This window comes from Cavia porcellus, unplaced genomic scaffold, assembly GCF_034190915.1.
Source record: "Cavia porcellus strain 051 isolate PalLab524CR breed Dunkin Hartley unplaced genomic scaffold, mCavPor4.1 scaffold_10, whole genome shotgun sequence".
In the NCBI taxonomy this organism is placed as follows: Eukaryota; Metazoa; Chordata; class Mammalia; order Rodentia; family Caviidae; genus Cavia; species Cavia porcellus.
Window position 1 is genome coordinate 59,170,916 of NW_026947493.1, and position 27,459 is coordinate 59,198,374.

General features: G+C 33.3%; 1 protein-coding gene across 7 annotated transcripts in view; it reads left to right on the plus strand.

Annotated features, from left to right (window-relative positions):
* The window catches only part of Ralyl (RALY RNA binding protein like), a 725,971-nt gene that overhangs the window by 562,626 nt on the left and 135,886 nt on the right, over positions 1-27,459 (plus strand). For all 7 annotated transcript variants that reach the window (XM_063257506.1, XM_063257505.1, XM_063257504.1 and 4 more), the window contains one exon: positions 22,640-22,715. In XM_063257506.1, the coding sequence (XP_063113576.1) occupies positions 22,640-22,715 (76 nt within the window). The remainder of the gene's footprint in view (positions 1-22,639; positions 22,716-27,459) is intronic.

Sequence of the window (27,459 nt, forward strand, 5' to 3'; positions counted from 1 at the left end):
TGAAAGCATTAGAGGACTTCAAAACCAAATAACAGGAAATGAACAATGGCTACTATAATTTTCATTTTCCTCAAAAAATTTGTCTATTCCATCACACAAAACAAAATCAAATAAACCACACCAGGATAGAGCCAATCCAAACAGAAGAACAAAAGCATGGTAGGTCTTCAAAATCAGATGATAGTATATCAGCAATGGCTACCACAATGTCTTATTTTCTTCAAAATAGTTATTCATACAAACACACATAATAAAATCAAACAAAATAAAATTAAACTAATCAAGCAAATGAATGAAAGTGTTATAAGACATTGAAACAGTATAACAGGAAACCATGATTACCATAATATATCCCATTATATTCAAGATAGCTGCCCCTACCATCTGACAGCATAAAAGCTAACAAAACAAGACAGAACAAAGCTAAACCTAACAAAATTGTGTAAACAATGCAAGAGTTCAAGACAAAACAATAAGAAATTAACAGTAGTTTCCATCTTTCCCTCCCAGGTATTTCCTTCCCTTTGCTCTTACATTAACTATTTTGCTTTTAGATTCCATTAACTCCTTCTGTTTCTTAAGCTAGTGTTCACAAGTATGAGTTCGAACTGTTTTGGCCATGGATATGATCTCCAGTTGCGTACATTTAGCTATAGGAGCCTCGAGATTATTTTATTTTATAGCTGGGTAGCTTTCCACTGCATGAAAATACCATATCTTCCTTATCCATTCTGCAATTGTTGGGCAAGTTACTCTTGCTTTTTTTTTTTTTTTTTTTTTTTTTTTTTGTCTCCTGTCACATGGAAAAAAGTTTTCTCTTCTTTGATTTTCAGTCTATGAATTTCCTTTCAAGTTAAATGTGTTTCTTGTATATGGTGTATCAGTGGATCTTGTTTCTCGATCCACTCTCCCTTTGTTTCTTTTTGTTGCTGACTTGTGGCCATCTACATTAATGGTTACAACTGGCATACATTGGTTTGTCTCTGCCTGCCATCCTCCTGTTGCTGGCCCGCCACTTTTCCCCTTCATTCAATTGTCTTCTTTCAATTGCTGCTGTTCCTGGAACCATGGTCATCTTTATCTCTCTAGAATTTCCTTTAGCACTCTGTAGGGTTGGTTTGATAGTCATGGATTCCTTCAGTTGTTGTTTATCTTGGAAGTATCTTATTTTTCAACCAATTTTGAAAGATAGTTTTGCAGGGTACATCAATCTGGGTTGGAAGTTTTCTTTCAGGATTTGAAACAATTCAAACTCTTCTTGACTTGATGGTTTGTACTGATACGTCTGTTGTGATTCTGATTTTCCTTTATAGGTGATCTGTTTCTTTTCTCTAACATCTTTTAATATCCTGTTCTTGTGCTGAATTTCTGAGATTTTGATTATTATATGTCTGGGTGTAGATCTACTTTGGTTATGGCTAGTTGAAGTCCTATATGCCTCACTTATCTGCATGCCAGTTCCATTTCCATGTTTGGGAAGTTTTCTTCTATTACTTCTGGATATCCTTTTAATTTCATTTGTGTTGAGCCTTGCTTATTCACCTACACTGTCACTATTAAGTTATGCTTATTTGCATTATGTTGCAGCCATAGAGTTTTTATTTCCTGAATCCATGTTATTTTTAAGAGATCTTTCCTTGCATGATCACTAGCTGCAATCCTATATTAAGGTTTGAAAGTCTATCTTCAGTCTCTGTCAAGCAGTTTTGCCAGTTTTTGATTGAATTTTAATTCCTGAATCTCTTTGAATCTGTTTCATGCACTGTAATTTCTTTCTACATTCATTCAAGGTTTCTATCATTTTCCTATGTGCCTTTTTTGTCTATGTCTTCTTTAGATATGCTGAGCAATACTTTCAGTATATTTGTGATTTCTTCTTTTACCTGAGACATTATTTCTGATGACTGCTTTTACAATCTCATGAAGTTGTTTCCTTTCTTCAGTTGCTATCCTCTCTGAGATTTCAGGTGTGCCACTTCTGTTTTCTTCCATGACTGTATCTCCCAGACTTATTCTTTGTGGGCTAGAGGTCTCAGTTTGCCTTTTGTTCCTTTGTTTTGACATTCTCCTGGATTCCTCCCAACAAGCTGGTTGTGGGGCCCCAGGCACTTCCCATGTTGGCTGCCACCTAGGCAGTATAGGGGGATGGGACAGGCACTTGGATTCCTCTAATTCCAGTTATACAGGAAGATAGCATACTTGGAACAAGCTTCTCCAGACCTATGCACCTACATTGTGGTTTTGCTGATGATCATGGGCCAGGAATTTAGCTTAATGGCATAAGCGCCTGCCTGGCAAGTATGAGGTTGTGAGTTCAATCCCTGGTACCAAAAAAAGAAAAATAAAGATGGAAACTCTGACTAAAATCTAGGCATAAAAAATGATAACAGAGATAAAAATTAAATAAATCTTTGATAATAGATATGGGAGTTGTAAAAGAAATAGATGTCCTATGTTTAATATCATATACCTCTTTTAAGAAATTAAACTCGGGGCTGGAGGTTTAGCTCAACGGCATAAGCACCTGCCTTGTAAGCAGGCGGTCGTGAGTTCAATCCCCAGTACCGATAAAAATGAAAAAAGACCAAAAAAAAAAAAAAAAAAAAATTAAACTCTTCTATATATTTAATTCCATTTTGAAACAGTTAATTACTTTTCCCAATGATTCTTTATCTGTATATTATCACTGCTTAAAGCCTTTTACTTTTCTTCCACATTATTTCAGTATGTGTTAACTAATCTCTATTGGATGAATTTTCTTATACCACTTTTTCTGCAGTGCTTGACCATGTTCCTTTGCCTGCAACATATTCTGAGCCTGTTATTTTTCTTTTAGTCTATTATTAACCTGTTTCACAAATCCTCAGTGATCATAAACTGAGTACAAGTTCCTCACCATTTCTTAGTATAAGTCTGTGATTAATGTAATAACCTGTTTGCTATGAATGAAGTTAAAAAGAAACAGCATAGAAATATGGCTTGTGGATGTTAATGTTGTTATTTCAACTTCATTGGATTAAGAAAGTCCTAGATTAGTGAAACATGCTCCTGAGTATTTCTGGGTGGGTCACAGAGGTGAGACCATGGGTGTTATGTCTGATCCCTCAACCATTCTTTTCTGGTACTGTTCCTTTTGTCTGTTTGCTGGTGGCTGCGGACTAGGCAGCTTTGTTTCTGTAATGAGGTTTCTGCTTTGTAGACTGATAACCATGTACTGAATCTCCTGAAACTACAAGGTAAATTCAACCTTTCTTTTTTTTCAGTTGTGAGTGTCTGATGTATGTTAGCTGAAAAGTACAAAAAATTGGTACCAGAGAAGTGGGGTCATTGCTAAGATCTATGCTTTTAAATCTTTTAGAACTGATTTGTGGATGGGATTTGGAAAGGTTTGGCAATATGAGCTCAAGAAGCCCTAGAATGCCGTATATATGCCTTGATAAGTGACTGTAACGGGAGTCAGACAACCAGAATGCTAACAGGAATGTGGATGGTTTAGGTCAAATTCAGGAGGTTTCAGTTCGGTATAAGAACTTGATGGTCAGTCGGATGAGTGGTCTTGTGTGTTACATTCTGGCTGAAAATTTATTTATATATTTCTATGTCCTGAGACTGTGTAAGAGACTGATAGTAAGGTTAGTGAACTAATTAATCTGGTAGATGAAATACCAATTCTACCCCCATAGTCAAGCTGCAGTATGAGGGTAGTTGCCCATACTGGATTTGTAATGAAAATCAGAGGCAAAAGACAAAGCAGAAAAATCAAAAACCATAAATTTTGGCCCAAAAGGAAACATGTATGAACTGGGGGCCAAAAGAGGTAGAGATGCAGAAGAGATTAATGCTATTGAAAAGAAACCAAGTAAAGAATAGGAAAAAAAAGATATTATGAAAACCTAGTGGAAGTCAGCAAGATCCTTCCCTTTTAGGCTCAAAGGCCCAAAAGTATAAATCTTTCATTTGAGAAAAGAGCTCACCAGGATCCTTGCTCAAGTAGGATCCCCTAGGTGATTGGTTTCCTGAGATTCACTTCACTATTACAAGATATCAGGTACTCAGAGGTCTCTGCAGCTGTCAGCCAGGAGAGCCAAACTACTCTTCAAACTGGTACCCACTCCTTGCTTTCTTACACATGATACTGGAGTCATTGGCCTGCAAAATACAGGGTTTGTGGGATCAAGAAGGCTTCTGCCATATTTCAAAGAAGTCCTGGGAGTTAGAAAAGGAGAATTTTGAGAGAATAGTATGTGAAACTGTGGGCTGCAACCATCAAAGCCGTAAGGATATAGTTGCCCCAGCCCTCCGGACTCACGTCTTATCACATGTACCTTGGATACCAGGTTTAGAGCTACAGAACTTAACATTTCCTCTGTTTGGTTTGGTCTTAATTTGATCTAATTATTTTTTATTCACTTATTCCTCTCTTTTGGGTTGGGGATGTTCATTCTGTGTCATTGTACCTTAGGACTATATAAGTAGGACTTTAAAAATTTTACAGAGTTGTGCTTTCAAAGTTGAAAAAGTGTGAATTCTAACCATTAGTCCCAATATGTCAGAAAATTCTAGTGTACTGGTAAAGCATGCTACCTAGGTTAGTAATGCATGCTCTTGTGTGGGTCTGAGTGAATCATGGAGACATAACCTTGGGTACAATATATAGCTCTTCTGATATTTGTGTGGTCCTTATGTATCTGTTCTGCTTACCGGGCATCATTTATGAGGCATGTTTGCTCCAACAAGCACTTCTGCCATGAGGCTTTTGCATTGCAGCTTGCCTACCATGTACTGAATCTACTAAGATCATGAACTACTTGTAACTTTGTGTTTTGAATATTGCATCTCAGGGCAGAAAGCTTGACTAATACAGAAAGCCTATGAGTCATAAAGCTAATATCTCAGCTGAATAACTCATCAAAATCTAAGGTCATAAATTAGGAAAATCAAGGAGATAGTCTCTTTGGAAATCAAAATCAAACAAAAAGTCCTACAGTTCAACATAATGAAAATCAGCTGTTGGTTAACCAGTTAAGAGAAGAATCATTTTTAAAATGTTTCAATACTGTTTTTACATACATATTGGGCAATGGCTGTGAAATATAGTGGTTTTAAAAAAATAGAAATTACTTTTATACATTTTCATCTGAATACAAGCTATCTAGGACTGATGCAGTGATGTGTGAGGATCAAGGCACTTTTCCTCTTGCTGCTATATCCTATAGGTGACTATTGAAAGTGACCAAGCAGTTTCTTAGCCAGTAAGGATGTGATGCTCCTATTTTCATGACCCCTCTTTTTTTCCTGCACTTATTTTGCTGATGTGGGGAGGCAAGGAGACATAATAACCATATAATTCTTATCTCGCTTAGAAAAAGTTAACCTTTTAGTTGCCACATCACTGTACCTTTTAGCCTATGTCATGTGATAGTAGTAACTGTGAATAATGTCCTCTTGTCAAGAGGTCAGTACTTTGTTACAGTAGATTTTAATGTGATATCCATTTGTTGAACCACTCTAAATATTGTGTGATATGTCCCCTTTTTTGTCCCCATGTTGAGGCAATTTCAGGCAAAACTATAGCTGCCAAATCTGTATTACCTTTCATGTATACTCATAGTTGTAGATGGGTATAGGCAGAATATGTCTTGTATACCTCTTTGGAATTTTGCGTTCAAGGGGATTAATCTTGCTTCTCTCTATTTGGTCATTTTTTCTCTCGCCAGGTTTCCTCTCCCCAGTTTCCTTTCTTCTCTCCAGGTAATATCAAAAAGATTTATGAGTAAATAGGTATCCAATGGTAGATCTGTATAGAAACCTAATGTTGCACCTTCATACTTTATGAGTGATTTTCTTGCTCCTGTCTTCAGAGATATATGCTAGCTAGTACCATTTTTCCTTTCTTGATGTGGGGATGAAAATGATGAGACTAGCTCACAACTACTGCATACCTTCAATGAGTCAATTCTCCACATCATAATCTTTCCTTGCCTATTGAATTGATTCCAAGAGTTGAGGATATAAGACAAGTAACAGCACTATCCAGTAGTTACTGTGGGGAAATGTATATTATTAATAATAATAATAAAAATAGCAGTAGAGATTACATGCCATTTTCCCTTCAAGATATTTTAGGCATAATAATTCCTTTGATATTTGCCCAAAGCATTATGAAGTAGTACAGTTTTTAATAAAGAAAGTTAAGTAACTTGGTCAAGTAAAGAGGTAGAAGTTGAAATCAATCCCAGGCAGTCCAGCCCTGAACCTGGTGTGAGATTAGCTATTGCTATGCTGAGGCTTAAGTGTCATAGGATGTTGAGGTGCAACTACCAAGATGACACAGGGAGAATATATTTTTGCAGTTTTAAGGAGCTGTTGAAACCTGGAAAATCAGTAGTGTCCTGTAAAGTTACAAGAGAGGGAAATTATCAGAAAAAAAAAATGCTGGTGTGGCCCATCAGATAATGAAGAAATCATATCTCTTGCAAACAAATACTAAGGCTCAAGATCCCAAGTAATATTTTGGTATAGATATGATGTGGAAATCATTTTAACCTTATATAAATGTTCTTTTTCCATAGCAATTACATACATGCATAATAAACTGTTGAGAGTAGTATATTCACGAGACATTAAGGATGCTGGTGTATAGATGATACTTTAATTTCAATAGTTCTTGCATTCATACTTACTGTATTACTATGTCTACATGTCACAAACTGTGGTAACTGGACTTTGATTTAGCCTTATGATATCAGATAAAAATATTTAATGTTTTATATATCAAATTGACAAATTGTGTTTACTCAATTAGTAGATTTTTATGTCAGAGATTAGTGAAAATTTGAATGTTTTGTCTGTACAAAAATCACTGTTTAAGATATTAGAAATCTTAGGACAAGCTTATGTTATTTCCTCTAATAAAATCACATATATAAATATTTATACAAAAATAATGAAATGAAAGGGGGTTGAGGAAAGTAGGGAAAAAGAGAAATATATGATGTATCAGTTCCTTACAGTGAAAGCAGTCATTATGTACTGCAAATACATAGTAATAAAAGTAAGAAACATTTTTTAAACTGTGAAAGATTAAAAAAAAAGATTTTTGTAGCCACAGGAGGAATCCAAAAGGTTTCTAGTTCTGTAATTTAGTGACCAAATTTCTAATGCACTTAGTTAATCCTTTTTCATTGCAAGTATTTTGTGACTTGATAGCTATTATTAAAAAAAACATAATATAGAGAATGTAAAAAAACTTTTTACTGAGTTTTTGACATTTATTGTGTCATTAAGTGAAAAGTATTGAAGACAAAGTTTTAAATCATGTGACTTTATGATTAAATTGAGATTTTCCAAAAAGATTTTCAAAAAGAAAGTTTGTTTTAATTTATAACCATGAGAAAGTAAAGACAATCTATAATTTTTGAAGTTTTTGAAGCTAGCAACGTGGTATAAAAGCCTAGTAATATGTTATAATAAGGTATCAAAGTCATACCTTACCTGGACTCATATAATATGGCTGTCACTTCTCCCATAGAATCTGTCTCCTTTGTTGAACAAAGGGAAATAGCAGTATTGAAATACAGAGTGATAAAATGTTTCAGAAAGGTTTTCATATGTCTGCTAAGTAAAAATGAAACAAAATAAGGTAGATATAAAATAAAGTTCTTGATAGATGATCAAAATGAAGCAACTAGTGGATCATTACATGTAAGATTACTAACACAACTTCAAGAGCATGTAGAGCACCCAACATCCCTCCATGAGAAGTTTCATTTCTTTTCTCATAAAAAGAAGTTAAAACATCCAGATGAAAATTAAATCCAAGCTACAAGCCATACCTATAATTGGAAAATGTTTGCTCTGCTGGCTTTAAGTTATCATCTAAGGGTAATATTGATTATTTCATACCATTCTATGTACATATTTTTCAGTACTCTCTAGTAACACGTGCCTATCATCCAACAATGGAACCTTTAACAATATGATTTGCACAACGTCTTCTCCTAAACTTAGAGCACTAACCTGAAGGAAAAAGAAGTGGATATAATTGGTTATATTCATGTTTTAATATTCATTAATTGCCAATGACCATTATTTGTCACAATTTATTATCTAAATTCTGTAAGTGAAGAAAAGCTATCATAAAACACATGCTTGAGCCAGGGATGTAGCTCAGCAGCACAGCACCTGCCTGGCAAGCACAAGGTCCTGAGTTCAATTCCTAGTACCAAATTCTTAATACCAAAAGAAAAAAAAATATGTTTTAAAAGACTGTTCTATTTTTTCATTGCCAAAACTAATTACTTTGTAGAATAGCACGTTTCCTTGCATCTTTCAATTATCTTTTGATTATTCTGTGAATAAAACAGTTACTGTTCCTTTTTTTAAAAGTTACAAAATTATTTTTATCATTTACTAATTTCTTATTTGAATTAACAACTATCAACCTAAACAGAATCGTGCCTACTTCAAACTTCCTGTGGTGCTATACCTTATGTCACTGAATTAAGCATTAATAACATGTATGACACATTAACAAAGAGAATTTGATGAAAGAAGGAAAAGAAATTCTGAGAAGTACAATTCTATATCTCATCATGTAAAATAAGGACTTAATATGAGTAAAATGTAGAAACATTTTAGCTAACTTTTGAATATTGTGCTATCTGCTGTTAGTTAAATTTGGGGTCAAGTGTGCTGCCAAATATCACCAAAGCAATAGACATTCCAAAATAAAGTGTATAATCTATCCACTGGGCATTCCTTGGGAGTTAGTTTCAAAGGAAATAAATTAGATCTGATATCCCAGAGAAAACAATAATAGAGACTGATTTATATAAAAACACATATTTCCATATGCAGTATTTAGCAGTGGGAACTCATTCAGCATCTTGGGGGAAAGGTCGCTAGTGTGCATTTTGTGCATCATTTTATGTTTATACAGGGAGGAAATGATTTATAGAGAAGTCAATATTTAGTTGAATTTGGCGAATTATGTTTTATACAGGAACAGTAGGTTTGATGAACACTTCTATTTAAAAGTCATGAGCACTGAACATGAAATTGAATGTTAATAGATGATATAAATGTGGGAGAGATCTGGGCCACATGCATGTAGTATGGCATGATACCGCACATGTTTAGTTAGCCAAGACCAACTTTGCCTAGATACGGAGAAAGATACCTTATTTCAATAGTGATATTTGACTTTGAAAATGAGTGTAAAATTATTATGGAGTAAATAGTTATTTTCTTTATTTAATGGATGTGTATGTTAATCTAAAAGCCACTAAAATTTATAAATGGCAAGCCTAGAGAATATTTCCACATGATAAAGCACAAAATTTTTAATTTATCTCATTTTTTGGCATGTTTGGTTCCATTAGATACAGACTTCAGGGCAAACACAAAATTTAAGAAAAGAAAGAACAGAGAAAAAAAATTAGAGGTTAATTGCCTTTATTGATCTCACAGTAGTTTTGACAGCTTTTATTCATTAAAATATGTATAAAAATGGATGGTTGTATTTTTAGTAAGTGGTGTGCTTTGAGATATTTTATTTTTTTTTATTTTGAAAAGAATAAAACCAAATAAGAAAAAAAACCAAAAAACAAAATTGGGTATTCAAAAGGATGGACATAGTACATAATTTAAAACCGCAATACAAGGTGATCTACAATGGTTAGCATGATGTCTCTTGTTATCTTCAATGGAATTGTCTATATCATCAGGTACAATAAAATTGAACATAGCAGTATAGAACAAAATCAATAAAAACAAAATATTGGAGACATTATAGGACTTAAAAGAGGGCAATAATCAAACCAGAATGGGTATCATAGTGAATCTTACTGTTTTCAGAGTAGTTGCATATACTCTCCGATTTGATACTATCAAAACATAACAGATTCAAATAAAATCAGTCAATACAAGATGGCGATCAAACAAGACAGATTCAAATAAAATCAGTTAAAACAAGGCAGTGAAAGCCATACAGAGTTTCAGATTAAGTTAATAGGAAATTAAAAATGGTTTCTGTAGTATATCCTGCTATCTTTGGAATAGCTATCTATGTCCTCAAATCTAGTACAGGTAGACAAACTGCAACAGAATATAACCAAACTAAACAGAGCGATGAAAGCAATGTAAGTTTCAAATCATGGTACAATATTAACAATGTCCTCTGCCTTCTCTATGTAGACAACTCCTCCCCTTTCACTTTTCCACAGTACTATTCAGCTATAAGGAAGGAAGAACCTTAAGGCTCTTGTAGGTAAATGGATACAATTTGAGACCAACCTCAGGGGTAAAAATGTTCAGAACCATTTAGGTAAATAGCAGGTTGCCTCCCTAATCTAAAAACTAAAGGAATTAGTGGGAGATATTTTATTTTCAACATTTAGATTTAATTCTACTTATAACCTAAAAAGCTGATTGTAGTATGTTTATAGAAATGCCAGTTGTTATATGCATGCACCATTATGCTAAAAATACTGGATATCTTTTTCATAATTTTCCATTGGAATATGCACACTTACAACAGTTTATTTGCAAGAAAGGGGTAGTAATTACCAGGTAAGCAATTTTTAATTTTGGTCTGACAGAAGGCACAGCTAAGCAGCTGATGCCAGTGATGGGGAGCAGCTGTAAATAAAGATGAAGCTTTATTCATTTGCCGGCCTCTCCTGTCCCACTGCACACCCTAGATCCTAAGAAACCAGGGATATGTACCAGTTGGTGGCCTGGGGGTTGGGGACCTCTCCTCTAGAGGATATAGGGGAGAATTTGTAGTCTTGTCTTTTCAAGCTTGGAGACTTCTAGCATCTCCTTGTTGATGACTCCTTTCTTTCAAAGTCAGAGCTACAATGATGTGGCACACAAAGCATTCTCTGACATTTTCTTCTTCCTGCATGTTCCCAATTTAAGGACTCTTGTGATTGCATTTTAGCCTGCCTAAATACTTAGCCCTTTACTTAGCCAGGGTACTGTGTAATGTAACATATTCAGAGGTACAAAGAATTAGAATGACTATTAATCTGCCTACCACATGTCAATTAATTTGTGGATATATGTTTTAAACTGCCACTGTTGCTATCCATATAGTTGGCCCTACATATTGCTGGGTTCTGTATCTGCAGATTGAAGCAATTTACAGATTAAAATGTAAAAAAAAAAAAAAAAGAAAAGAAAAAGAAAAAAGTAATAGAGAGTGTCATGGTTTATGTCTGTGGCCTCACAAGTTTGAGTTTGTGCATTTGTTATTTGTTCATTGTCTAGTGCTTGAATTGATGGTGTCAGTGCTCCACCCACAAAGGGGTGGAGCCAGGATGTGATGTATTGGCAGGAAGAAGGTGTGTCTTGCTCTTTGGTGGTTGGAGCTTGCTGTTTGCAGCCGCCATGCCTGCCTGCCCTGGAGCCAATTGAGTGTGGACTGAAACCTCCAAAAACTGTAAGAAATAAACCTTTCCTTTCCCAACTTGGGCATCAGGTATTTTGTCTCAGCGATGAGTAAAAGGTAACTAAGGCAGAGAGTAAAATAAAAATCCTGAAAGTTCCCCGAAGCTAATTTGCACCATGTTGAGCCCAACACTAAACCCATACAAATGAAGTGACATGTAGGCATATCCTGCTGAAGCCACAGACCATTTCAAAAACCATTGGTCTCTAGTACTCTGTACATGAGTAATATATGCCTCAAGTCTTATTTGCATGTGAAGTAATTAGACATATAGTGATTGTGTCTATAATGAATATGTGTAGCTTTTGTTGTCCTTATTCTTCAAGCAATGCAGATAGCAACTATTTACATAGAGTTTATATTATGTTAGGTATCATTAGTAATCTGGAGGTGACTTATTGTATTGGGAAAATATGCATTAGTCACATGAAAATACATTTTATAGAACAGTCTAGAGTATCCACAGATTTTCATTTTTGCAAATTGGTACTGGAACCAACTCCCTGTGCCCCCAAAATGACTTTATGTATATTAGCTGTGTGATCTTATGCAAGTTATTCTTCTCTGTTGTGTAAGTTTTTTCTACAAATAAAATGGGAGAAATAATTCTGATATTGTGCATAGTAGTTTTAGAAATTAATTATGTATTTAATTTCTGTTGTGCAAAATCTAGCATATATGTATATTTTTTTAACTTTTTATCAGTACCAGGGATCGAACTCACAACTGCCTGCCTGCAAAGCACGTGCTTATGCCACTGAGCTAAATCCCCAGCACCTAATCTAGCATATTTTTTTGAAGGGTTACTTTTAAACCTGTTAAAAATTTTTGGGCTTGTCTCTTCTGGTCATCATTAATGAGCAGGATTTCTTTGAAAGCATATTGTAGACACTTCACGAGTGAATTCTACCTTTAAACTGTATGAGACAGGTACCTGACATATACATACATCACTTTTAAGGACTCATCATTCTGCCTTCCTAGGGAAAACTCACAATAATTACATTAAAAAGCCTTTAATAACAGTGTTGATTTTTCTTCATAAATTTTTAACTGTTCATTTTTTTAATCCCTGTATATTTAGATATTTCTTTAAAAATAAAACCTGTTTTTGTTACTGACTATAAAATTAAATCAATGAAATGAATCATATTGTAAATGTAGTTCAAAAATTCATAAAGGGAGATAAAATTATGTGTTTGTTTCAGTGACAATATGAACAGAAATTTAGATGCAATACAGCATGAAGAGGACAAGAATGTTCTTACTAATTTAGGAAACCTATGGGGTAAAAATGTACTTGGAGTTGGTTATGGCATGTAAATAACTCGCAACTACATCCAACAAACTGTCATATTCTACTAATTTATACTTCTATGTAAGTTGAACTCTATTACATTTTATATATATTTTATGTATACATAGAAAGCAAAAATACTTTTGTGTTTAGTGATAAATAAAATAGGGAATTTCAAAAAAATCAGTATGTTTTTGTAGGCAATCTTTTCTTACTGTCATTATTGAATTTTGGAAATATTTGAGCTTTTAAAGACCTATTTGACAAAACTTTTTAATTTTGTCTCCAGTATGAAAGATTAGTTAGATGCATCTATTCAAAATGTTTATAAAATTTAAAATTTGAATTTTCTTTAAATGTCAGTAGAGAGGATTGAAAAAAATCAAAATCAAAATACAACATGCACAGGCACAAATTCCCTGTGATGAGTATGATCATTATGTATATCTGAATGTACCAGCAATCTTAATTATTAAAAATGTCATTTCTTAGACATAAATGTATGCTTACAAACACAAATAACAGAGGAAATAAACAATGAAAACACTAAAGAGAGTAAGATTTAGTTTTATTGTCTATCATTATGATTTCAATATCTCAAGTTGAGGAAAAAGTATTTTACTACAGTTCCTATTTATAACTAGATATCTTCCATGCCAGAATGAAATAAAATTAAGAATGCCTATAGTTTTGCAGCATCTATATTTACTAAGACATTCAGAAGAATATTCAGACATTTATGACAAGTTTTATTCTATAAAAATGTGTCAAAAATACTGCTTGAATCGAGACAAAAAAAGATACAATCTGTGAAAATACTTGAACTGTAATATTTACACATTTCAATATGAAAATGGAAACTGGAATTGCTTCCACTTTTCATATTTGGCTATGAGGTTCCCATTTTCTTCCATATATGTGTAAGGGAATGTTTTCCATTTAGAAAAAAACTTATATTGCAGTTATTTGAAAATGTCGATAGTGTCAAAATCATTAATGACACAATGCAGCTTTGAAGGTATTTGAAAAATCCTATGAAAAACTTAAAATAGGAAAATAAATTTTATATAAAAAAGTATTACAGTATATGAAACAGGGTAAGTCAAGGAAGCTAAAACACTATGGGAAAATTACTCAGTGTATGTTTACTTTAATATCCAGATAAACAACCAAAATTTATTTTGCTTTACTCTGAAAATATTTATTAAGGGGTTTCTTTATGTCTTCCTTTTACTTAAATTGATCTATTTAAATACTGAATTATATGGTCACCCTAACTATAAACATGTTCATGCCTCATCATGTTAAGTCTTTGAAGTTCAGGTAATAGTTTCATTAAATCATTAACTATTCACATATGCAGTGAATATTTATTTAGCCTTATCCATGAGGCAAGTGTTTTTCTAGAGTCTTAGAATATACTTTTTAACAAAACAAGGATGTGTGGCCTTATTTGGATGGCAGTTGTTTACAAACAAAAGACATAATAAACATATACACTGTATCATATATCAGGAAGACATAATTACTTTTCAAAATAAAAAGTAATATTCAAGAGAGGTTGACATTTGGACAAACTGTTGGAGGAATTCCAGAGGTTAATCACTGACTTGTGAGAGATCTCAGGAAAAGGAACCAACTGAAGCGCAGCAAAAGGCAGATTTGAAACGCAGTCAGGAGGTCAGGATGGCTGGAGAATACTGGAGATGTGGTGAGGCAGTTATCATGTAGGACAAGAGAAAGAGTAGCTGGATAGACAGGAGCCTATTGATACAGATAGGACAACTGAAAAATCCCCTAAACATTTTTAACTAAGCACTAGCTGGAAGAAATTGTATCAGATGGAATATTCTGTATTTATTATCATTTTCTGGTTCTATATAATTAATTATCAGATATTCCATTTCTCGTCTGTTTTGGGGGAAGAATCTTCAGAAGTTTTTTGTTTGTTTTGTTTCTTTAAATTTCCTTGATTCTTTGCTCTATCGTTTAAGTTTACATTCTAAGTTAAAAGAACTGTTTGTGTGTTGATTTCCTGTTTTTTAAAAAATTCTGTAGCATTTCTATCTTTTTTCTGTTTTGCTTTAAAAAACTGAAGTTTTACCTTCTCATAGAATTCTTAAGAATAAAGTTTAATACAACTGCTTTCTACTTTATCTGCATTTAGAGACTTTAAGAAAATACTGATCTTTTAAATAAATGAAATGGCTAAATATTTGATAATTTGGCTATAATCATGTAGGTCTTATTATAAGCAGTGGACGTTAGAAAAAAATGAACATTAGCTTCATCTACAGAATACTGTCTTAAGAATGAGAACTGAAACCCAAATCTTTGTCAGTACTGCATGTGAATAATATTATTTTCTGAAAGTAACATGCTTTCTCAACTTCACCTTTTACAAATAGTAATGAACATAAGAAAATTTGATCAACTCAAATGATATAAATTCTAGAGAACATTATTATTATCAAAGATGGCATAAAGGTAACATTATTACAAAATGCTTTTTAAAAGCACTTTTCAAATGTCTTCCTTAAAAGCCTTATTTTTCCCTCAGAAATCTTAATGGCATCATTTCGAAACATCTTAAAAATAAATCCTTTAAAGGATAATTGAAACGAGATATAAGCTAAATGTGTATTTCAGTGTTTCTCAAAGTTGAATGGATAAGACAATCACATAGATGTTTTTTCATAACAAATTATGATTCATTGAAATGAACACAATCTTGGGTTCTGCACTGCAAATAGGATCACAGATGATACAGTTGTTAATTGTCTTCTAGGTACTCAAATTGCTTACACACTAGGTACTCAAATTGCTTACTACTCTCCACATGAAACATGTTTAGTTTCTAAACGTTAACTCTGACATTTCATTATATTTATGAATTAGAAAATACATAACAACAGTTGTGTGGTTATAAATACTGAATACAAAGTTGACAAAAAGGATCTAAGGAAATTCCATTTGTACACACATGAAAATAAATAAATTAGCTGGGGATTTAGCCCATCCTGACTGGAAAGTGCAAGTTCATGAGTTTTGATCCCTGGTTCCAAAAGAAAGAAGAGAAGAAAAGAGAAGAGAAGAGAAGAGAAGAGAAGAGAAGAGAAGAGAAGAGAAGAGAAGAGAAGAGAGAAAGAAAGAGAAAAATTTAAGAAAAAATTCTTGGTCTATGCTTCATTAATGTAAAACTCTGAGAGTTCTTGAGAAAACTATAACCCGTGCTGTCTTGTTGGTTCAATTTCAGAATTTTAAAGACTCTTGAACTCAAATATGAAGATAAATGAAATTACAGAGATGCAAAGATACTAGCAGTGATAAGTCTGTATATTCATAATGGCTGTATGACTATATAGACTGCATTATTTCTCACCATGTAATTACAATCTTTGTTATCATGACAGTTCCCATCATTTGTATCAATAAATCATTAAATATAATTGTAAAATCGTTAGGCGAATTCCTAAACATATTCAAGTACTGCTGGTGAACATTTACCTGAATTGTATGTTTGATTTTGTTAAATGTATGTTCATTATTAATCTTTGTAAAGATGAATAGATTAATGGAATATAAAAAATTGTTCAGAAAACTTACTCAAGATAGCAAAAAAAAGAATAATTGAAAAATAATTAACCTAGTTGAATGTTTTAGGAATTAGAAAGCTCAGATTTGACAATTTTTGCCACTTGGTGTTTGCTTTGTGATCCGTGTGAAAATGTGCTTGTGTTCTCTGCTAAAGAACCTTAATCTAGATTATATATTGGTTAAACATGAACCAAAGCTACAAAGTTTCATCGTTTCATTCCACTTTTGCTGCAAGGCAAATCAAAGCTTTTTTGACAATTCTTTAGTAGGAGTTTTGGTGGAAACAGCAAATGTAAACAAATGAAAAAGAAACAAGTTTCTATGGCTCAACTGATAGAGCTGAGGCTTCTGCATTTGGTGAAAGTGGTTCTGTGAAACGCAAGTGCCAGTTAGTCATGTCAGCTTGACTAGATAGGAGGCTGCAAGAATAGTGATCGATTCTTAGCAGTATGACAGTCTTCAGTGGAAACCCACTGATGTTCACATCTGCACGTGCTGTTAGATGAGGCTCACTGGAGGTGAGTCCCTGAGGCGGTAATTTTGGAAGGTTTTCACTCCCTAATCCTTTCTCTCCTGTTCTGCTTCTTGGTAAACATGAGGTAAGCAGCTTAGCTCTATCATGGCTTGTGCCATGTTTCTGCCTTGCGGTCAGCTGATTGGATTGAAACTTCTAAAGTACTAAGCCAAATAAATGATGTTCCCTTTTAAATTGTGTGTGTCAGGCACTTTGTCGCAGCACTGGAGAAGTGGACCAATACAACATGTACCCTTAGAATTGGTGTCTTGGGAGGAAACTCTTCTATGTACCACAAACAGACCCTAACAGACATTCTTAGCTTTAGAAAGTGGAGTACTGTGTTCTCAAAGCATGTTTTCAAAGCACGAGCATTATAGGACATATCACAAGTTCTATAGTGAGTGGCAGATTTGTCTCTGTGTAGTATTCTGAGCACAGGATTCGTTTTTGTTTACCCAGTAGCTAGCACAGTATCTTACATGTTTTCTATGTTCAACAATTATTTAACAACAGAAACAAATGATCCATGACATTTTTAAATTTTCCTCTTGATACAACCTTTGGAAGAAATAGATTGTAAATACAAAAGGGCATCCAAGTATATACATTCACTTTTATTGAGTTCATTTCCTTTGGGGAAAATATATTTGGACCTAAGTCACACGCAAATATCAGACCTACTAGGTCATTAGTCAGAAGTTCAAGTTTCTACTTTTATTTGCCCTTGCAAACAGAATCTGGGAGCATGGAGTACATTCTGGTAACAAATGGGAATTTGGTCAACCAGTGATCTTTGCATTAGCATTCTAATAACCAGAGGCCAGCATGCCATAGTGCTGTGTCAGAACTAATTTATGAAACTAGGTCTAAAGGCTCATTAAAGTGGTCACAATTCAGTGATTGCCCAGTAAAATTAGACTACAGTTTCAGTCTCATAACAGTGAATATTTTAACATACTATTAAGGACATTTTTCAAGTGTTAAAACTAGCTTTCATTCTGGGAAGAGAAAAACAAGAGTAAAAAGTCATTTACTTTGCAATAGAAAATTGGTTTCACTTTCAGCTTTGGCTCAAAATCCTTTGGATTATTCATATTTTAGAACACCGGATGAAATGTATTTGGCATTTTCATTTTTTTTCTTTGTGTAAAAGCACTGCAATATGGCTCCAGTGAACCACAGGGTTATTACCTTGCCAAGAAATCTCACACAGCTCAGTTGTTAGTAGATGGAGCTTCTCTTCTTGATGCCAGGCAAATCTCTCTGCAGCATTCTTTTAACCATGATGCAAACGATTCAGGAAACTCAGTGTGCATTGTGTTACAGGCTGCTATCCAAAGCTAAACTGGGTTTAAGTTCTGTAGAAAGTGTGATATCCAAAATCTGGCCAAGATCAATGAGGTACAGTAGTGACTGTTGTAGACTATGAATTCAGTTCAAGTCTGCTGCTGACTGTTGGATAATAGCCTGCCACTCACCCCCATATAGGATGTCCCTTCTCTTGTTAGTTCAATGCTTGGCACTTGGGCTGTGCTCGATAATAATGATGGTTATAGTGACCTGAACTAATGATATTAGAAGCATTTAATGTCTTAATATTTAGTCAACTTGTACATGAAATAGGAATACTGATTTCTGCTCTGCTTATTTTACTGGGTTGTTTCAAAATTCTATACTAATAACAACTGCAAAAAACATGTTTTAATGATATGGTGCTTATATTTGGATAATGTATGGTTATATCCATTCATTTGTCAAACATAACAGACTGTTTTCTTCACCTCTTGAATTTTTATTCAATGGAACAATAATGAATCCCTAAATCTTCCAAATGTGTACAATAAAAGACTGAATGACTTTTTCTCACATTATGCCTGCCATGGGTGAATTATTTAGAATTTTTTTTTTAACTTGGAGGGCAATAGAAGAATCTAAGAATAAAGATTTTTCTTTTAAAGAGTTGCTTCAGAAAAACACTGCTTTTAATTTTTTCTACTTTTAGAAGACAGCACTGACAATTTAGATGCCCAGCTATACTATGAGTTAGAAATCACTTTCTCATTAAGTTTATATCTAGAAAAACTAAATGACAGCTGGGATCACTAGTGGCAGAATGATCAATTTATTGTAGTAGAAAAATCATACATAATTTAAAAGATTAACACTGAAATTGAGGTATTTCAAATTGAATCCTTGGCAAAGAAAGGTTATTTTTCTAAATATTTTAGGGCACCTCTTAAACCACCCTTCTTGAAGAACTCTGATGTCCTGAATGTTAACAGGTGTGCTGTCATAAATATTCTGTATTAAGGTGTACATAAGATTGCATTTGATTACTCGCAAGTACATGAATAAATATATTTCTTCTGGGGTAGGATTTTTAATCTATTAATGGTGCTTATATCCAGAAAAAATATACTACAGAATTTTTAACAAACTATTTCTACCTTGATAAATTTAACAGCCTACAAGTTAACATCTTATGAAACATTCCTCAAATAAACATCAGTTTAAAAAAATGTTTTCACAAGCACCTGTCTGGCAAGCACAAGGTCATTAGTTCGATCCTCGATACAAAAAAAAAAAAAAAAAAAAAAAAAAAAAAAAAAAAAAAGTTTTAACAAAATGTGTTTGCTTAGCCACTACAGAAGTCATATGAGGATATGCTTTCTGGCTTGTATAAATTTAATTTACAATGGAATCATCGAGCACCTACTGGGTAAATAATCTCAGCAGGATACTGTATAGTGTGTGAAGTTGAGTGAAATCATGATTACTCTTTAGATGTTCAAACTCAAAATAGTCAGTGAAAATAGAAATGTCATAATAAAGCAAGATTGGTGGAAACTAAAAAATCCCATCTAGTTGGGTGTTATCATAGGAAGTATATTTTCAAGAGTCAAAAGCATGAAATAATAGATTCCCGTTGATGCCATCTTTAGTAGTTCATTACCAAGGACTGGTCAAATAAATATACTTGCATGTGCCAGTTTTATTTCTGCTAATTTTCACTGCATATAGTACCTACATATTCTTTCCTCAACTCACTTGCCTCAGGTTAAAATATGTTGAGGTCATTAATTTTTCTCAATTTGGTTACTTTACTGTTATTTTTCACTTTGATACAGTGATATTGCTGATTTAGTTTAAAATAAAGAATGAAAAATAATTGGCCACATTTTTTTTACAGTAGTTTGTTTTTAAAAATTAACACATTGTGAAAAGATGTAGTCAGAACCCAACTGGATATTTTTTGGTTTTTCAGTTTCAACACAAGAAGAAGAATAATTTTGTAGCATATTATTCATGCTAATTTGACATATTAAAACTAGTATTAAAATCAAGACCAAGATCAAAATAGAGTTGAGTACGCTCTATGACTCTTATTAAATGCTTATAGAAGCCTCATAGTGCTATATGACAAAATAGCCCTGTGTTTAGGTGAAGTTGTGCTGTTCCCACTCATCTCTAGCTACAGGAACAAGTTAAGACTTTTACATTTGTCTCTCTGCCCAGACACAGGGCCAGAGAGTTTCTCTGCACAGGTGTAATGCATAGTAAATCTAAACAGAAATAAACTTCACCAACAGACTGAGTTAAAATGGTGCTTACTACCAAACCTCACCACAGAAATACAATTGTACTAGCCACATAATGGAGTCCACCAGCCTGCTGTGAAGGTGACTTCTGTTCGTGACTAGAGATTTAACTGGAACTTTAGAAATATACCCAAATCATTTGACCAGAAAGATTAAACCCAACGTTTGAGGATAATACAGAAGTTCTGAGTACTAGTAGTGCTGGTATAAATCTGTAAATTCAGGAATTCCGGAAATAGGCCCTATTCCCTTTTCTCTGTATCTGGAAAGCCACCTCTTAAAAGAGTGAGAGATAACTGAATCTTGGTTACTCTTCCTGCTGTCTCATGAGTGCTAAGACAATCAGGGCATGAAGACTGTGGAGATCTCTGTCACTGGCCACAGAGTTCCTACTACAGATGCTCTTCACACTGTCCCTTGAAAGCCAGTAGCACTCGAGACAAGCAAATCTGAGCCTTGACTTGAATTGTTCAGAGGACATATTAATGCTTGTATTTTTAAAATTCAATATGAAGGAAAGATTGGTTGATTCATACACTGCAAGGTCTATTGTCCACTGAAGTTACCCAAGTTTGCTGCCTCCATCCCCCATCCTGCCTCTTACACCCACCCCTCTGTACTTTAGAGGATCACAAACCACAGAGCATCAGTGTAAAATACATAAATATGCATATTTAAGAATTAATTTCCATTTGAACACCACTCAGTGTTCAGAAGGGACAAAGGATTTTCTTAGGCATTTTAATACCTTTGAAAGGAGGCTGATGTCTAGAAATACTGAGTATATTAGCCTGTCACGGAGAGGTTTTCTGTTGCGTGAATTTGCTGTCAAAGCCATAGCACATCTTCAAAGCCTCTGAAAACACATTATAAAAAATGAAAAGATGCTAAAATATTTTTATCTATAAGCTTGTCTAATATTTTTATTTACATACGAAAATAATTTTAAATTTTTACTTTGTAAGTCATTAGATACAAGCTGGAAATACACAGTTTATCTCATGATATTTTTAAAGACAGGTACCCTGTATCATTATTAAAGAGTTTATAAAAATAATGTAATTATGTATTTTTTACTTGCTTTTTGTTCCAGTAATATCACATCTAAAAGGTTTAGACAACTTTGATCTTAGCTGTGACTTATTCTAAATCATACAAGAGTTACTTTCTTTATGGTACATTTTTAGGTCTATCCTCTATTCAGAACTCTGAATTGTGCCCCATTCAAATCAAGTTTTAAATTCTAATTGGAATTTCTGATGATCTTCTCATACTCATAGAATTTTGAAACAACCCAGAATTTTGAAACCACCCCCAAGGTGTGCTTTATCCCACTGGATATGTACATGAGCTCACAGTCCAGCTGAAATCTCTTGTTTACCAAAGCTTACTGCTTTTTGACTGAATATTTATTAACATACAGTTTTACATTTTCTCATGTCTCTTAAAATCTTTACTTATTAATATTTGAAATAAAATTTATGAAATATGTAAGTTATAAAAAATAATGTAAACATATTTTTTCTACTTAAGAAATGGTGCTTTACAATTCAATTTTAAGAGTTCTTTCAAATCCCACATCTTATCTGCCCTTTTAGATATAATCCTCAAATAAATGTTACCTAATCTTTTCTCTTTAATTAGACTACATATGTTTTATTCCTATATAATGTTTACATTGCAATTTAATTTTCATAAAAATATTTATACTACCAGGCGCTTCTCATGACACTTTGCTTAGTGTTATGTTTTTAAGGTTCAAAAGAGTATCAGTGGTGCTCATTAAGGTTCAGATTATCTTATCTCTTTTTCTATCTTTTGCCTGGTGAGATACCATGTTTTTTCCAGTAATATTTTTGTTTCCATTGCACAGTGAACACTTTGTTACACATCTGTGAAAAACATAGATAATAATTTTATTAGATGAACATACCTTCTATATTTCTTATTTTGTTTTGGCTTTGATTTGCTGTTTTGTTTTGTATGACCTATCCCTAACAATGTGTTCTACAAAGGAGGTACTCAATAAGCACATTTCAAATGAATGAATGAATGAATGAATAGCATCCAATATTTTCAAAACAAATGACAAAAAGAAAAAGAAAACTAGAAGATTTAATTTGCATAAAAAGTTAAGTTTTTTTAATCAATACTATTTTCTTTTACACTTCTAGATATCAACATGGCCGGAGAACCCAAACCATACAGACCAAAACCAGGAAATAAGAGGCCCCTTTCTGCACTTTACAGGTAAGAAAACAAGCACTGTTTTACTAAATGCAGTAGTGAAATATTTTGTAATTTATAAGGAATTATGTTATGAAAGACATCACCTATTTTGAATAGCAAGTTTTTTTTACTGGCATTAAGTATGAGAAAATGTTATCAACATAGTATAGAAATACCACGTATATTGACAGGAATCTTACATGCCTGTTGTTGACAGGTCTGTTTATGTAACCATTCTACCAGACAATTCCCTAATAAAATCTAATGAAAATCTCTAGTGATCTTGACAAATGGCAAGATCAGTGTTGCTGACTATCAAGTACAACTATGTACTGTAGGTGCTTTACATATGTTGTTTAATTTTCATAAAAATCCTGTGACCTGAGATTGAGTGTTCTAGTGATTTTCTCTAAGTCCTACCATTAGTAAATTATGGTACCAATACTCGAACCTGTGCCTCCAAATTACCTATCCCAAATTCTTTCCAAACTATTACTTGGGCTTTACCACATAGTACATGTTTCTGTTAATCCTACTTCTCCAAAATGATGAATATATTCTCTCCTTTATAGATTCCTTTAGCCATTCTTAAACTAATCAGTTCTACATCAATTTAATAGTGGTTTTGCCCTCTTCATGCCTTTATCAGAATCCTTACCTATAATCTGAATTCCAGGTGGACAGAGAAAAGTAGACTTAGCCTTTTTGTTGTTTGTAAATACTTTTATCAAGTTAAATAGAATTGGGTTGATCAGGAATAAAAAAGATTGTACTGATATAACTTTCAATTCTTTAAAAACAGCACTCTGGAGAACAAAAAATCATGTTCTCCTGTTAAACTATATGTGCCTCTTCATGTCTTTTTGCCACTGGTTTTATACTGTCAGTGCTGACTTTGCATCTGTCCCTGTAAAATTCGCTTTTGTTAGACTTAGGCAATTGTTCTGGGCTATTGAGGTTTCCTACCATCCAATTTATTGGTTGCTCTCAGAGATACAAATCATCATGCCATCAGTATCCAGTCAAAGAGCTAACATAAGTGTTAAGCTAGGCTTTCTACTTACTGATATCATTTGTATAAAGAAGAAATACCTTATATTCATATGTATATTTTAGACTGGATTATGTTTAGACTGGATTTATTTTGACAAAATATAGAAAAGAGAGTACTCGTGAGAAGGATCTGAGATGTTGCCTTGTCTTTGCTTTCTGAATACTAGCACTTTTCTTTTTCAGCCCTGCAGACAAGGGTTAGAGCTACATCACTCATCACACTCATTCCTAATGCTCCAGAGCTCTCTAATATGTGAGCATTAGTGATTTTTAAAGGTGCAATATACTGTAAAAAAAAAAAAAAGCTTCATTGTCTCTTACTTTGGTTGTTTAAATTTATTTAATCTTAATAAAATAAAATATTTTATATAAAAATGAAAAGAAGCAAGAAACAAACATTGATAATTACTCATGGAGCTATATGGACATTAAAGAGCGCAGACAACAAAAAGCAAATGACACTTTTGATACCTTGTTTATGGTAAAGGACAGTGTTTATAAAACTGAGCACAGTAAATTATTTTTTGGTCAGATTCACTTTAAAATGTATGCGTACAGCTGCAGCTAACACAACATTTGGAAGTCATATATTCAATTATTAACAAGACAAGCTGGCAGGCTTGTTTTTGTTGTTGTTTTGTCTCGATTTTCCTCTCATCAATGAATTATCAGTGCTTCTACAATAATGCTAATTTTCATATTTCCCCTGTTGTGGGGTTGTTTTGGCTTCCTTACATGAGTGTAAGCTCTTGACAAGAAACAAATGTCTTTTTAACTGTTATTTCTCTTCTACTATAACATGTTGAATTATGAATTCAAAAGAATTAGCAGAATTTCATTTAAATGTACTACAATGCAAACAAATCACATTATTTGGGAATTGTTTATTCTATTTTCATTTGTTTACATAAATTAAAGCTGAAATATACTGAAATTGAATAACAGTTAATCAAGGGAATAAAGAATGTGCAGCTGAGAAAGACTTTTTATAAACATTTTTCTATTCTTACAGAAGCTTAATACTTCTAATATTTCATTTTCATCTGTAAAGCTATATTTTATACATATTAATCATCTTCATCATAAAATCCACAAGGCTAAAATTATATGTCTTGCTCTATAAACAAGAAATCCAAGTTTTCAATACAATAAAGTATTTACTTGAAGTAAAATAAGATTAGGAATAAGACCAGACTTCAAATCTGTTGATCTTGAAGCTAGGTCATAGCTTTCTACATTAACTCACCTTCTGCTACTTAAACAATGTTTTTTTTTTAAACAAGAAACAGCTTTTTCTAGCCATCAAAACCAATAATCATTATATGTCTCTATATGAATACCATGCCAGTTAGTGGAACAGACTACACGTTAGACACTTCATAAGAAAGAAAAATAGCACATATTCATTTGATTTCAAGATAAAAGTTTGAAATTCAAGTTGTTTATCTAATGTAATTGTTATGTACTTTTCTTGATTATATAAAATTGTATAGTTGAGGTAAAAGCATCTAGATCAGTATATAGAATATGGTAGCAGCTTGGAAAATCAATGGTCTCTAATTTCTTAGTCTGTGCAACTTTAAATCTATTTGTTTACCTTAAAAAGCTGTAATAATTCCATTTGTTCATTCACTCATAGAAGATATATTTAATGTGTCTTGTATGATCAAGGTTGATGGTTGCTGCTTTTCTAGTCAACTGGTACAGAAAATCCAAAACTGCAGGGAAAAGAGAAAGCCTTATAAAATATAAGTAAGTTTTCTGTATAGTTAAGGATAACTTCTAATTTATCATTATTCTGTGAACTTCTCCGTCTCTACAACTATACTTTTGGGGCCTGTAACCTACCTGCTGTCAGGCTCTCTTTACCAATTCACCTCCGTCATCAGTCACAAGGCACTATTCACATGGAATAGCCACTGAAGCCTAACTATCTTTGGATTATTTTACCAGGATTTTCAGTTGAGTCAACCTTCATCAAATGCTTAATATGTGCTTAATTGACACACATACAAAGAAGATGCAAAATAAAGCACAGCGAGGTTTAAAAACTCTTACATAGTATGCATGAGTTTCATGCATAAACAAGTAAGGAAAACCAGAAAAGGTATGCATATGTTCCCATAAGAAAATAAATGGAAGAATTACGAACTCTGTCCAAGAAAAAGAAAGTGAAAAGTATTGAAAAGTTAAAGGAAGAAGATGATACTTGAGCCAATTTTTAATCAAACAGACATTCACTCTGCAGACAGTAAAAAGAGCATGCTGAGCAAGCTAAACAAGCTCAAGGGCAAAAGCACAAGATAAAGAGCATCTCATGGTGAAAGGTAGAAAAACTGGTGGAAAATGGGTACTGGGAACATTACAGTGGTCTAGCCTATGAATACATCAGATTGAAGAGAGTTGGCTTTTACTAAGCAGACAACCAGAAATCATTTGAATATGGTGACTAACTGGAAATTAGGTTTAAGGGAGAATGAGTGTTAGAATCAGCCAAAGTTTCTAGTTTAGACAACTGGGGAATGACCACATGAGTCAGAAAGAAGAAGGGAGAACATAATATGCAGTGTTGGGCTCAGGTGTGAAGTTGGGGAAAGGAAGCAAAAATAAATCATTCCAGCTAGACCTGAATTCATCCGGACAGACAATTCATTAAAATATTACTTGCAATAAAAAATTTTTCCCACTGGAGTCTATTTATAAATGAAGCATAATTAATCATTTGTGAACATTTCATAAATATTGGACCCAGTCCTAATGGTGAATAGCTAATCCATTGTCCAGGGAAAATATTGTAACTTTTAATAAATTACTCCTTCAAATGTGCTATGTACATTACAAAGTATCTGTGGTACTCTAAAATAATAAATTTCCCCCAGGATGTAAGTTTTCCAGTATGCCAAGTTCCAATTAATGCTAAATAATTACTCAATGAGAATAATTGTATGATGGCTTTGCTTCTGCTTGTAAACAAACCTTTTCTCTTTGGTGTGAGTTAAGCTAACAAAGATACCAGAGAACAAAAGCACTATTTATCAGAGCTAAATAAACACAGATTTTCATTCACCTAGAGGCAGCCCTTTCAGTTCCAAAGAACACAGCTAATTAGATATGAAATATGTAAGCTTTATTTCATTAATTTCATTGAGATTGTCATGTACCATTCCCAACTAAGATTTTGTGACTAATGTGAACATACTTTTTAGAGAAGCCTTTCCACCCCAGAAAGATGACCACAAGGATCAAATAAATTAAAGACTCCTTAATTACCACAGGGTAACACAGCTAAAGCTATCTGCATTTTTAAGAACATTATGATTGGTAGTTGAAGCCATAGATGTGTTTACAAGAACTTTGTGGATAAAAAATTTCAAAACATTAGCCATATAAAGTGATTCTCTAGCAAGTAATATTTGGTGATTTATTTTATATTTTGTCTATATGAGTTATGTTATTATCTTCATAATGGTCTTGGCACATCATTTGAAAGAGGGACTTTAGAGTCACCTAAATGTGTGCTTGATTCTTGGTAATAGAAATGAAAGCCATGGGAATTAATTTCAGCTAATGCTAAAATGCAAAAATCAATATGGAAGAAAAGCATCCTGGACACCTCTACTCACTGACTTTGTCAGTTTGCTGAGAAATGTTTACCAATTAACTATTGGTCACTTTATTTATTTTCTGTCTTCTTTGATAATGTTAAGGAAAA